The 14,153-nt window shown below is 42.3% G+C and overlaps 1 protein-coding gene across 26 annotated transcripts in view; it reads left to right on the top strand.

Moving 5' to 3' along the window:
• LIN52 (lin-52 DREAM MuvB core complex component) overlaps positions 1-14,153 on the top strand; it is a 91,735-nt gene that overhangs the window by 16,271 nt on the left and 61,311 nt on the right. For 5 of the 26 annotated variants that reach the window (XR_014788959.1, XM_084842580.1, XM_084842601.1 and 2 more), the window contains exon 6: positions 6,256-6,402. The exons of 13 other annotated variants lie outside the window; for them this stretch is intronic. Coding sequence is in view for 12 of the 13 variants with exons in the window: in XM_084842580.1 (XP_084698706.1) it covers positions 6,256-6,402 (147 nt within the window). In the remaining variant the exon portion in view is untranslated. Of the gene's footprint in view, positions 1-3,908; positions 3,997-6,255; positions 6,403-9,790; positions 10,132-14,153 lie in introns of those variants that run through there. 8 more of the 26 variants (XM_084842544.1, XM_084842571.1, XM_084842561.1 and 5 more) reach the window with 4 other exon arrangements.

The raw sequence follows: 14,153 nt of genomic DNA, 5'->3' as shown, positions 1-14,153 counted from the left end.
ATGTATCCATTTCTGATCTTCCCCTGCAATATGCTGTTTCAGGGGAATTTGGGGTGCGTTCAAGAGCACATCTCAGTACATTCAGGGCAATAGTGAGGCCAACAGGCTTGGATGAAGGCTCGTTTGAATTGAGCATGCAACCTAGAGTATTCCTCACAGTCTTCTGCAATGTATAGTGGTTTTGTGGCAGACAAATCAACATGGAAATGATTTCCACAAGGTAGAAAAATTTGAAGACCACTGATCAAATAAAAGACAGAAATTGGGGAGAGGGAGTATAGCACACTGAGGAGGGGAAACATAGATAAGACTACAGGCCTTTCTAGTCTGCCACTTTCCTTTACTCATTGATGCTCTTACTTAAATTCAGTTTTTGGTTCTCACTGAGCTGTATAGGTTTTGGTGCTTATGAACCTTATGCCCCATTGCTTGACTTTCCCTAAAGAAAAGCAGTGAGCCAGTGGACAGGAATGTAGAAAAAAAGATAACCTCTGGCATGAGTAACTTCCATACCAACCATTTTTAAAAAAAATATAGGGATAGCTCACATATCAAAGCACAAACGCAAGCCACCTAACACCTTAAAGAAATGGGCTGAGGGAAAATGTTGCTCATTGACAACTAGTAACTAAATTTATATATGATTAGGTAAAGAGTGCCCAACAACATTTCATCCTTTGCAGAATACTTTTGCAAACCCTCATCTAGTGACATTAGTTCAGTAGTAAATCCTAGCAAAATGGATTGGGGAGACAGCCTTCAATGTTTTTTTTTTTTTAAGTAAAACTAAAAGTTCACAAAAAGGTAGGGTGACATCTGGGGCGATTGGTTCGGGGATGTGTTTGCGGAAAAGGAGATGATACCAGCCAGGAAATGCAGGCAAGTGTGGGCTCATTTGCTGGAAGTAGAAGCTGCAGGAGCTATAATTGAGCCAGGAAGAGCTTGCCAGGCATTGGGAACTGGCATGAAGGTTAAGGGCTGGGCCCTGAACTATCTAGGCAGAGCCATGGAGCTGTCCTCTTCTAGGCTGAGAAGACCTGTGCTGAGGTACAGGCTTCTACAAGCGGGACTTGCAACAATATGGTGTTGTATTGAGAAGTCCTCCTGCTCAGGGTTCCAGCCAGCCATGCCCTCGTTCAGGATACTCCATCTCCCACACCCACCCCGGTTTCCATGTTCCCACCCTCCACAGTCAGTCAGCATACTGTGCCCACTGAGCATGCTCAGTCCTCATTGAGCTGCTTGGGATCTCTTTCCCTAACGGGTTTTTTTTGGTACTTTAGCAGACCGTTGGCTTCTCCCAAGTTTGCTGATACATCTCTCTTGTACAAAGATGGTGCCATCTTGGTCTACGCTCAAAGAATGACTTTGCTATTCTTATGTAGGATGCATACATGGGTAGCAAGAACTTTACACCGGCATGCTAGACTTCTGTGCCATTTTTTCTTCCTGAAATACTCTGTGGGAGCTCTGCTGTAGATTCTTAGTCCTCTTTGTATTTGGTTTCTACTCCTTAAAAATCTTTCTAAGAGGGTCAGGCTTGCACTGCATCTCCTGGAATTTCCCTCTGTTTGAGCCCTCTGTCTTTGCTTTTCTGGCACTGGGAAGGTGTCTGGGATGGGGAAGAACTACTATAACAATCTCTGTCTGCCAGTGTGATCTTCATTTCTAGCAGTTCAATACCATATATATTTTTGGAAGAAAATAAGGCAAGTGTACATGGACACAGTTAGCAGTGATGGCATAACTAGGTTCCTGCATTGAGTAGGGGGTTGGACTTGATGGTCTTATAGGCCCCTTCCAACCCTACTATTCTATGATTCTATGTTGCTATGAAGTGTTTTTCCATAAAGGTATCTGATTTTACATCACTGTGCTTTCTTGTAAACTGTCTTAGGCTGCAGTACTATACACATGCACATGGGAGTCCCAATGAATTCAATGGTGCTTAGTGTTAGTCTTTTGAAAAAAATGCAGAGTGGAGTGACTGCAGCAGCAGAAGTAAGTTTCTGTATACAGCTGTTGTGTGTCTCATCCATTTGGGTGGGAAGTGTGTGTCTCCCATCTCTGCCATGAAACTCACTAATATGTTACAACTATGACGGCATAAGGAAACTGAAATATGGATCAAGAGTAGCTTAGGGCACATTACTTGAAAATGAAGTTGCTTATTCAGTATTAAGTACTATCTTACTGTGTGCAAGATAATGAAATAATTATTCAAAGGACTTGATAGAATCATTGCAAGATCTAGTTTTCAGGAGCCTCTAGATGGCACCAGAAGGCTGCTTAGAACTATGTAGACACTAGTGTATTTATAGATATGTGGGCTTTTGTAGTGTATTTGTAGATTTTTAGATTTGAACTCTCTTGTTCAAATCCATTCAACTCTCTTGTTAGGCAGTTCTCATAGTTTTTTTCTGCTATGTAAGTTTCTGCAAAATGATACAAGGTATATTGCTCCATGTTGTAAGGTAAAATACGTTAGGTAAATTGGTCCATAAATGTTTTTTGTTTTCCTATAAATGGTGCACTTCCGATGAATTCTTTTGTAGAATCCCTGTTGAGAATTATTAAATTAATATTTGATCCTTTGTTAGGAATTTGCAGATTTTGGTATTGCACTTCTTCCTTATGATGATTCTTTGTTCTCTCCTGAAATTAGATTTGAAGTGTTGGTGAGGGGCTAGTTTTTCAAGTAGTTCTAGGTTTCACTCGAGTTTTATCCTGTGGATTTATAGTTCCACTTATTAATACTTGCCTTTATAAAGCTGTCAGTATGCCGATTCAAACAATGGTCACAAGTTGCTGTGGTATTAATATTCAAGCTGCTGTGGGTGGTCGCCGTAGCTTATCAAGACATCCAAACCTGGCGAGGGTGGGTTGTTGCCATAGTTAACAAACCCCCCACAACCCAAAAATATTCCTTGGGTGCGGGTGGTTTGTTAACCATGGCAACAACCCACCCTCATCGGCTTTGGACCTAATGATAAGCCACGGCGACCACCGCAGCAGTTTGAATATTCATAATGGCTGTCGGCATACACCACAACCCACCATGGCTTAAATAAGCCACAGTGGCTGTGGCATTTGTGCAGACCAGGTCAGTGTGTTTTCTTCACTGCGCTGTGACATTTAAAATGTTTCTGCCCATTGTATATGATTGTTAATAGCAAGCCGAAGAAAATAACATTACATTGCAGCCTTATACATGTCTGTTCAGAAGCAAGTCATTCTGAGTTTAATGGGGTTGCCATAGGATGAATCAGATTTTCCTCTCTGCCTACCAAGAGGGGAATCTGCCCTTGCAAGCCTCCTTGCAGGCATAAAACCCATCACCACCCTTGCTACTCCACCATCAGTGCTCCAATAGTGGTGTAGTGGTGCCAGCAAAAAGGGACTGCAGGGTGGATCTAGGGAGGTTTTAGATCCACTGGATCCAAAGCTCTCCTGTTCCTGTAACTCTACCCAGAACAATGAAAGAAGCACACCAGCCCTGGAGCTGACATACTTATTTCTCCTCTAGCTGCCCCCCCCTTCTACCCTGCCAGTGTGAGGCTATCACACTTTTAGGTTAAGCTGATGTTCTTCCACCATAGTTTCTACCACCTCCACTCTCTTTGGAGTGTTCTGCCTGTTGGTACTACAGTTCATACCTTAATAAAGTACTGTCCTGTTCATGATCTTCCACACAACTTAGGTTGAAATCCAGTACCCAGTGGTTCTTGCTTCTGAGCAAACATTTATAGGATTGCACCATTAATTACTTTATATCATTTACTTACTGCCTTTCAGCAAAGTTTCCAAAGCTTGGCAGAAAGGAAACAAGATAAGGGGATAAATGAACCTCCTGAGGGAGAGCATTGACCTTACTGAGGCCACCACACTAAGGGCCTTGCTTCTTGTAGGTGGCAACCAGACACCCATGATGTTTTTTGGCCAGCTGGCTGCTCACAGGCACGATCCAGCCCCCGAAGCAATTCTGCTGAACTTCTGGTAACCTATCATGTTTTAACTTAGGTATGGTAGTAAGTTTCACTTGTAAGAAAAAGAAAATGTTTCAAGAATTAGAGAAGTTCCATACTCAAGGATGGATGGCAGAGCCTTGCAATCCATCTGTACTGCTACCAGTCCATCTGCTGGAAAACTGCTCAACAAAAATGGTAGCAATGCACATGCAGTGCCAGTGGTATCTGTTTAGTCATGGTGCAAATACAGTGTTGGCATAATTCTTGTACAGGCATGGGACAGAGCTATATTAAAAAAGCGCCAAATACAGTATGCATCAATGTTCTGCAGTGATAGCAATCACATTGCAAGCACATCACTGTCATGTGAGGGGGAGGGGATTTTCTGATGGTGCGAGAGCAGACTGCCAAAAAGCAGTCTGTAGTTCATCAGTGGACTGTGACCAACATCCTGCCTCCTTCCGCACACCCTGCTTGCCAGCTTCAACAGTACATATATCTCTTGGCGTTTTATGTGTAATGCTTTGAATTGTGCCTGAGTGCACCTGTCCTATAACTAGGGAACTTTTACTGCTTGCTAGTGCCAACTTTACTGTCAAACCTAACCAGTCATGAGTGGTTGACATGTGTAGTGAAATATGGTTCTGGCCCCCAGACCACTATCTGAAAAAGTAAATACAAAATTAGGAGCGTTTCTGGTTTAGGTCCCAGTCTCCTTGAGATTGCTTGTAGTGTTTGTGACTTTATGGAGAAAGTATGGTAAAATTCTGCCATGTCTTATTGGGAGGTATGTTATGCTCTATTGAGACAGCTTTCAGTCACTTGGTAATATGCATACAACTGTACACTTCTCAGAGCCTTGTTTTACATTGGGGTGGCCAGTTGCAATCCACAGGCAGCATCAGGACAGCAATAAGTTGTCTAGTGCTATTGTTACTAGTGCCCTGCCAAGCTTGGTGTATGAGGAGGAGGATCTGAGGGCAGAAGAGGAAGCTGAGACACATTCCCACTCCTATTTAGAAGAAGGATGAATGACTAGGCTAGATGTCTCTAAGACACTAGAAAAGCCTCCTCACTCAAAAACTGGTGACAAAGTATAGCCTGGGCAAGACTGGGCAACCTTTGGCCCTTGGCAAACAGTTCAGACCTCTGGCAAGATTGATCTGTCCCTCTCCTGGCAGCCCACAGGGCAGGGAGGAAGAGGGCCAAAAACAGAGAGAAAAAGAACAGGGTCGCTTTGGCCTCTTTTGGCTTTGCCCCTAACCACTGCTGGCTTTGGCCCCACCCGCTACCAGCATGTAGCCCCTGACAGATAACCTGCAAGGGAATGTGGCCCTCGACAGTTCTTCACCCTTATCAAGACTACTTCTTGATAACCTACAGCCTAGTGCATGAATAAGTATAGGATGCATATAGGTTCTGAGGCCCTCTAATGCAGCCTCCATGAATTTCAGATTTCACATTTTTAAAAATGCGAGCTTGAAGAAATATGGCAGAAATTTCCACTATGGATCTCGAATAATATATCACAGCAGACTATTAGCACAAACCTGAAATAATTTTTTTTTTTAATTTATATTCCACTGGTATTTAACATCTGTAAGGCTTAACCGCATTTATCATAAGGGTGATAACAGGTGCTGGAGATGTAAAATGCCTAATGCAGATATGGCCCATGTTTTTTGGTTTTGCCCAATCATTAAGGACTATTGGCTAAAGATAATGGATGAAATTGAGATTATATCAGGATATAGACTACCTTTGGATCCAATAATTATTCTTTTTGGTTATGTCAAGGAACTTGTTCTATCTGATGACATAGAGATGATAATGCATTTATTAACAGCTGCGAGAATGCGGATATCGGCAAACTGGAAAAAAACGAAAGCCCCTACAGTTGATGACTGGATTATTAAAGTATGCGAAATAATATATATGGTTAAGTTAACTAATATAGTAAGGGTTAGAGAGGGAAGACAGCAAAATAATAGATTTATAGAAAAGTGGTCATTATTTGTAATGAATTGGTGTAATAAAAATCAAGAGAATGTACAGCCTTTTGTGTTATTGGGAACTTTGTGATATTTGCTGGTTTTGTTGATTAATTTGATTATATTCTATATTGTTTGAACTGTTGATAATAAAAAAAGAAATTTCCACTATGGCTTTTTATTCTCTACTCCAATATAAATGGGGGTTGGATGCATGCAAAGATCCCACCACACAAGAGGAAGGCACTTCCATTTAAGCAGGAGTTGCTGATTCTGCCCCCTCCCCAATTCTGCAGCCTCCTGCCTATCTCCAAAAACCTGGCTCCAAGAAGTCTTCCAGAGTGGCCCTTGGGGGGGCATGGATGGATTTGCAGCATGCATGCATGCACACACTGCATGTGTGGAAAGATCTTTGGATCCAAGCCATGATCATCTGTCTAAAGGTAGTGTTTTGTGCTTCTTCTGAGGGGCTCATTGCTGGCAGAAATTCCAGGTCAAGAGACTGAAGTTGTTTTCCCCTTGGACTAATTTCCATGGATTTCAGTAGCTTCAAGTTTCTGCTGTGGCACCCCGGTTGTGGAATGCCCTCCCCTTGGAGGCCCAATTGATGGAGACGTTGGTTTCATTTTGGCGCCAAGTTAAAACATGAGTTTTTATCTAAGCGTTGAGGGCTAAATGCATTCCCTAAAGTAGCACGCTGTTTTAGCTATTTTATTGTTTTAGATTTTAAATTGGTATTAGCTTGCTTAATGGTTTAATATGTTTTAGCTGTTTAAATTATTTATTGTTTTATACAGTCTAAATTATTTATTTTATACTGTCTAAATTGATTTTATAGGTATGCCGCCCTGAGATCCTAATGGTGTAGGGCAGGATATAAATGTTTTAAATAAATAATAATGACAAATTTAATGGTGATTGTCTTCTGGGACTAGGTTCCTTTGTCCTTTCTCATTGATCTGGTTTGCACAATATAACAACCCACCATGGCTAAATTTACCCGTGGGGTTGTGTGTCATGCTGGGTGCCATTTTTGCATGGTGTCCACAGGCACCCAGCTTGCTTTGTCATGTCCCTTTGTCATGGACAGATCACTTCCTGCTGAGGTTTAGACTCCTGGCAGCCTTCCCCTTCTGCAAGGGTGGGGGACCTATTAAAATGGTCCGCCCCCGGAGATTAATGGATTCCGATGGATTCCAGAGGGCTCTGGGGGATTTTCCTGCTGGTATGGCTGGTGCTCCTGTCGAAGCCCAGGTCGCTCTGTGGAATGCAGAGATGACGCAGGCGGTTGACACGATCGCGCCCAAGCGCCTTCTCCCTCTGAGCAGAGCCCGGCCAGCTCCTTGGTATACACCTGAGCTGAGGGCAATGAAGCAAGAGGGGAGACGGCTAGAACACAGGTGGAGGAAAACTCTTGCTGAGTCTGACCGAACACAGGTAAGAGCCCACTATCAAGCCTACTCTGTGGCGGTGAGGGTGGCAAAGAGACAGTTCTTTTCCACCAGCATTGCATCTTCTCAGTGTCGTCCAGCGGAGTTTTTCCGAGTGGTTCGCGGCCTGTTACATTCTGGGCCAGGGAGAGAAACGTTGGAACCCTCGGTAGCACGCTGTGACAAGTTTGCATGGCACTTTGAGGATAAAGTCGCTCAGATTCGTCATGAATTGGACACCACCATTAATGCAGTTCCATTGGTAGAGGCGTTCAGAGCACTGTCTGGTCCAGTTTTATTGGATGAGTTTCAGTTACTGAGGCCTGAGGATGCGGACAAGGTGCTTGGCCAAGTCCGATCGACCACTTGTGTGCTTGACCCTTGCTCTTCATGGCTTATTAAATCAAACAAGGAGGGGATGTCTGGCTGGGTCCAGGAGGTTGTAAATTCCTCCTTGAGAGAGGGAGTGGTGCCTGCCGCTTCAAAAGAGGCGGTAATTAGGCCACTCCTGAAAAAGCCTAACCTGGACCTAGAGGATGTTAACAATTATAGGCCAGTGGCCAACATCCCCTTCCTGGGCAAGGTGCTTGAGCGGGTGGTTGTAGGACAACTCCAGGCACTGTCGAATGAAACGGATTATCTAGATCCATTTCATTCGGGCTTCAGGCCTGGTTTTGGAACAGAAACTGCCTTGGTCGCCCTGTGGGATGACCTCTGCCGGGAGAGGGACAGGGGGAGTGCGACCCTGTTGATTCTCTTGGACCTCTCAGCGGCTTTCGATACCATCGACCATGGTCTCCTTCTGGATAGGTTGTCTGGGTTAGGAGTTGGAGGCACTGCACTACAGTGGTTCCGCTCCTACTTGGATGGCTGATTCCAGAAGGTGGTGCTGGGGGATTATTGCTCTGTGCCATGGCAATTGTGCCATGGGGTTCCACAGGGCTCTATTTTATCCCCCATGCTGTTTAACATCTACATGAAACCGCTGGGGGAGGTTATCCGGAGGTGTGGGCTGAGGTGCCATCAATATGCAGATGACACCCAGCTCTACCTCTCTTTCTCATCAAAACCAGGTGAGGCAGTGGCTGTTCTGAATCAGTGCCTGGGCATGGTAATGGACTGGATGAGGGCCAATAAACTGAAACTCAAACCAGACAAGATGGAGGTACTGTTAGTGGGTGGTTCGTCTGCCCGGCTAGGTGATATTCAACCTGTTCTGGAGGGGGTTGCACTCCCCCTAAAAGATCAGGTTCGTAGTTTGGGGGTGCTCTTGGATCCAGAACTGTCACTTGAGGCACAGGTGAACTCAGTGGCACAGAGCACTTTTTATCAGCTTAGGCTGGTATAACAACTACGCCCTTATCTGGACAGAGATAGCCTAGCTACAGTTATCCATGCTCTGATAACTTCTCGTCTGGATTACTGCAATGCGTTATACGTGGGGCTGCCTTTGAAAACGGTCCGGAAACTTCAGCTGGTCCAAAATAGGGCAGCAAGACTGTTAACAGGGACTGGCCTGCGAGCTCATATTACGCCAGTACTTTTCCAGCTGCACTGGCTGCCAGTCCATTTCCGGGCCCGATTCAAAGTGCTGGTGTTAACATTCAAAGCTCTTAACGGCTTGGGGCCAGGTTACCTGAAGGATCGCCTCCTCCCATATGTTTCTGCCCGGACCTTAAGATCATCGTCAGCAGCCCTTCTCCATGAGCCCCTGCTAAAGGAAGTGAGGCGGGTGGCTACTAGGAGGAGGGCTTTTTCTGCTGTGGCACCCTGGCTCTGGAATGAGCTCCCTAGTGGGGTTCGCCTGGCACCTACATTGTATTCCTTCTGGCGCCAGGTGAAGACCTTTTTATTTTCCCAGGCATTTTAGCATTTTAGCTTTCTAAATTTTTAGCTTTGCTGTTTTAAGTCTGTATTTTAAACTCCTGCACTGCTGCTAGGTTTTATTGTGGTTGTATTGTTATATTGTGGTTTTAATGTTCTATATATTTTAAATTGTTTTACTGTGTGTTGTTTGGTTTTAATTTTGTGAACCGCCCAGAGAGCTTCGGCTATTGGGTGGTATAGAAATGAAATGAATGAATGAATGAATGCTGTGCCTTTTGTCATGCGAACCAAGGCAGCAGGGGTTGTTTGAAGGTTAGACAGTTTATTTGAGGAATGTCTAACCCTCACACAACCCTTGCTTCCTGGGTTTACATGACACAACGAGCCATGGGAAGCTGGGCACCATGCAAAAATGGTGCCTGGCACAGTATGGCAGCCGCTGCAGGATAGTTGAGCCATAGTGGGCTGTCATGTCATGCGAACCAGGCCATTGTTTAACTTATAGTTTTACAGCTACTGGAGAAAGCTTGGGTCAAACACCTTCTATTTATTCTATTTGTGGTTAATCTTACAGGTGGACGTTGTGATTCTGTACCACCCTCACCGCCACCACTTGGTGAAATGTGGTGATATCTAAGGAGGATACTTGTAATATGCAGTATGATGCTGGGTGTAATTTAGTTTCACTTTTAGTGTATAGGCCACTCATCCTATGAAAGACATTATTCACACTTCCACTTATTTTCCATGTATCAGTATTTGTGTTCAGAAGCCAGTGCTCAGACTGAAGGGAGATGAGTTGTAGTTCTCTCAAGCTAAAGTAAGTGCTTTAGGACCAGAGCAAGCCCAATGTTCTGTTTCACCTATTTCATCCCGATTGAGGATTTAATGGCAAATAAAGTGGTTCAATTTGACATTTATTTGAAAGAGTTTGATTGTGTTGCACGTGGAAGATGCGCTTCAGTATTGATCAGAAATATCCTTCTATGATAATTGCTTCTTTTATAGTACAGCATAAAGTGCAACCAAACCTGGACTTTAAATAATATAACAGTTGTGATTTGCAGAGCGACAGTTCAGAAAGAGCCAGTTTCACCTCAGAGAATTGGCTTATTAAATACAAAGATGCGATCTGTTCTTAAATATAGTCAGAATTGCTTTAGCCAAAAATATTTACAGTCGTTAGTAGAGAACATTCATGTAAGGTTTCTCTTTTTATTCTTCCATGTTCTTTCACTTATGAATTAATTTTCATAAATTAATTTAATATACTCTGTAATTTTCTATTTCCTCACATGAACAAAATAGTAATTTAGGGTGCAATCCTATGCATGTTTAGACAGGAAAAAGTCCTACAACTCCTAGCATTCCCCAGCCAGCCATGTAGGACTTTTTTCTGTCTAAATATGCATAGGATTGCACCTTTAATAAAGTATCTCAAATTGCATCAGAATTCAAGGTCTTGTTATCTAATGCTGCAGTGTAAATTACCTGGATTCGTCTACTACATAACCTGTGGAACTTGCTGCTTCTTGATATTTAGCTCAAAGAAAAATAACAATACGGTATTCAGTCATTGTTAGGTTCAGGGTGACTGGGCTGCATTATAAATAGAATGCTTGGAAGTTCTCCTTGTGGCTTGATAATTGCATTTATGTAGGCCTTTTGTTATGTATGCAAAGCTATAACTTTTGGTCTGCCAATATACCAAGTTAGAGAACACCAGAAACACACAGGGACTTGATTCTGTATTGTGTTACTGCCTAGATGCTCGTTTCTGTTGGAATAAATATGCGTGAAATTATCTACAGCTTGGAGAGACTGCTTCCTATTTTATGTCTGGTATTCAGAATCTGAGTACAAAATGCTTGAGTAATTTGTCAGTTTCAAAGTGTAAACATTTGTAAGTGTGCAAGTGTAGACATTGCAGCTTCCCCCTTTAAAATACATGAGAACAGGCAGGGGCTTGGAAGCATTAAAACCCATGCATTGGGCTCACATACTTATTTTGGAGAAATTTCCAAATAAGTATGCTTAAGATCAGTGCACTGGGTTGCTTTTGGGATGAGAAGATAAGAGCAGAGGGATGCTAGAAGGATATTCAGGCTATGCAGACTTAGACTTGATTTATAGCTCTGGAAATCCAAAAATAATTTGGCAGTGAGAACCTTGACGAGGATAAAAGAGAGAATATACTGTTTTGGCATGTGATTATTCCTCTCTTTAAGACCCAGAAAGGAGTGTGTATTTCAGTAAAAGAAACTTCCTGTAACTGGATGGTGTACCAGACATAACCAAATACACATATATTTTTCTTGGCAAATACTAGCTGCTCTATTGTTTTCACACTGTCATCTGAAGTATGGCAGATGAACACAAGCTTCAGGGCCTTCTCAATGGTGGCACCTGTCCTGTGAAACTCCCTCTCCATAGAGGAATGTCAGACCAGTTTTCTCCATGTCTTGAGATGCCTGCTAAAGACTTTGCTGTTCAGAAAAGTATTTGCTGGTTTGTGGGAGGGATGTGGTTGACACTTTTACTGACCCATCCTTTGTTTATTTATTTGGAACCAAGTCCTTGTGATTGGACTGCTTCTCAAGTAACTGTGCACAATCTATTGCTGTACTGTTAACTTGGCAGAGTGGGGGGAGTTCAATTAGATTGTTGTATTGTATTTCATCGGGTATTTCTAAATGTTAACTCTATGCTGCTTTAAGAACTTTGATTATAAAATGGAGTAAAAATTAAAGGTCTGTTGACTTGGTTTCCTAGAACCAACATAAATTGTCTTGAGAAATCCATTATGTACTGTTCAATCCTATTCTTGTGTATATAAATGTATGCTGGGCTGATAGCTATCAGAATCTAATGATGAGATAAATAGCTAATAGGCATGAGTCTAGTTTCTGGGCAGGCTACAGTCCATGCATACTTTGGGATCTTCTAAGAGGAAACCCTTCAGCACTTTTATCTATACAGAATGTAGGGATTGTTGTTTCTAATCCAGCTGGTGGTCACCATTACTGGCTTGCTTTGAGTGGAAAATCACCCATTCGGGACCAATTCTCCTCTTACATTCCCCAATATGCACATTCCTAGTACAAAACATATGAGCTTCTCATCAAGTGTGAAGGTCATATGTGTGTGATTTTTAAATATTGGAATCCACTATTGGAAAATGATCAAGCCTCTGCTTCTAAGTATGTCACATGGTGGTGTTTACACCTGAGTACCCTTACCTGTGATGAGAAGCTTTGTACTCATGTATCCATAACAGTGAGAATCCTCATCAGTTAATGTGGAGAGGAATGTACTAAAAATTAAATTGGCTAAATTTAAATGAGTTTTTAAACTTTCCCTGCACTGGATTTATTCTTCTGGCTGCCGAGTCCAGAGCTCACATAGTGTTAAATACTGATACCATGTATGTTCTAATGCGCTTACCATGTATGTTCTAATGCGCTATTTGCTTCTGTGTATTTTCAGTAATAATAATAATGCCCTCTTATTTAACAAAGAGAAGGTTGTTTGTACTTCTGGTGCTTCTCAGCACTCATGACTGATTTAGCAAAGTTAACATGCTTCTCCTTCCATGTAGTACAGCTTACTAGATGGAAGGAGCCTCTACAAGGAAACAGAGCACTATAGGCCCCTAAGAAGCAAGTCAACTACAGAGATTACTTAGGTTTCTAGTATTCCTGGTAATATGTATGTATGTTACAAGACCTCACAGGCATCTAGCCCAGTGTTTTGCCTAGGGTATGTTCTTTTTCTGATGTTGGCAGCGATATCCCAATGCAGTTTTCAGGCTAGATAGTTGTGAAGTCTTATGAAATGTGTAAGAACCCACATTGTGCAGCTATAGCAAGGAGGAAGGAACCCAGGGAAAAATCTTATTTGTTTATTTTATGTTTATATGTCACCCTGTAACAAAACATTCTCTGGGCAGCTCACACAATAAAACAGGTTAAAAACACCCATGATAAATACAACAAAGATTTAAAAGACCTCACAATAGTAAAAAATATAACTAGTTTTTCCAAACTAAAACCCAGCTAGATTCCTTCCACTAAGAAAGGGCTTTCATCAGGGGCATGATTTCTGGCAATTTTATTTATTTATTTATTTATTTATTTATTTCATTTCTATACCGCCCAATAGCCGAAGCTCTCTGGGCGGTTCACAAAAATTAAAACCAAACACACAATAAAACAATTTAAAATATATAGAACATTAAAACCACAATATAACAATACAACCACAATAAAACCTAGCAGCAGTGCAGGAGTTTAAAATTCCTCCTCCTCCTTGCACCCCCCACCAACACTCTGAAGCAGATTTGTGGGAATATAGGGGGCTGCAAGGAGGGGAATAGCTGAAAATCATGCCACTCCCTGTTCTGCTGACAAAACCCTTTAATCAGTGATGGGAAACTAGTTAGTTTCTGCCCCTTGAGTTAAAATAACTGTCATCACTATGACAGTAGCATCTGTAATATCTACTTTAAGCCTTCTTGTTCCATACTTTGTCCTTCTCAATCTGGTTTTGATCACTCCAAATCTCAATTCAATGCACACTAGTTATGGTGGTGGATACTATTCACTGTAGAAGAACAAGACATTCAACTTTCTTTTTGCTGCTCACACGGGATTTCTTTGAGTATTTTTGCTGCAAGAGTGAGCCATCCAAATACCAGCTTGAAATTAAGATGCACCCTTGAATTGGCTAATTTTGGCAAGTAATGTTCTTATCTATCTGCAGCCCGAGGATCATGACCTCAACTTTTTATCATCTCTATTGGATTGTATGCCAGTTTTAGAAGTGAAGGAGGTATGGGAAGTTTTAATTGTACCTGTGTGATTTATTCCCAGTCAGCTCTTTAATTTCTTCTGGCTGTCTGAGGTTTCCGACATGCTGTAAATTTCACCAACTTTTTC

The sequence above is a fragment of the Heloderma suspectum genome, chromosome 1 (assembly GCF_057233095.1).
Source record: "Heloderma suspectum isolate Gila_16-S chromosome 1, 16-S_ref, whole genome shotgun sequence".
Taxonomy (NCBI): Eukaryota; Metazoa; Chordata; class Lepidosauria; order Squamata; family Helodermatidae; genus Heloderma; species Heloderma suspectum.
Note: the sequence above shows the minus strand (reverse complement) of the source record. Positions and strands in the feature narration are given on the sequence as shown.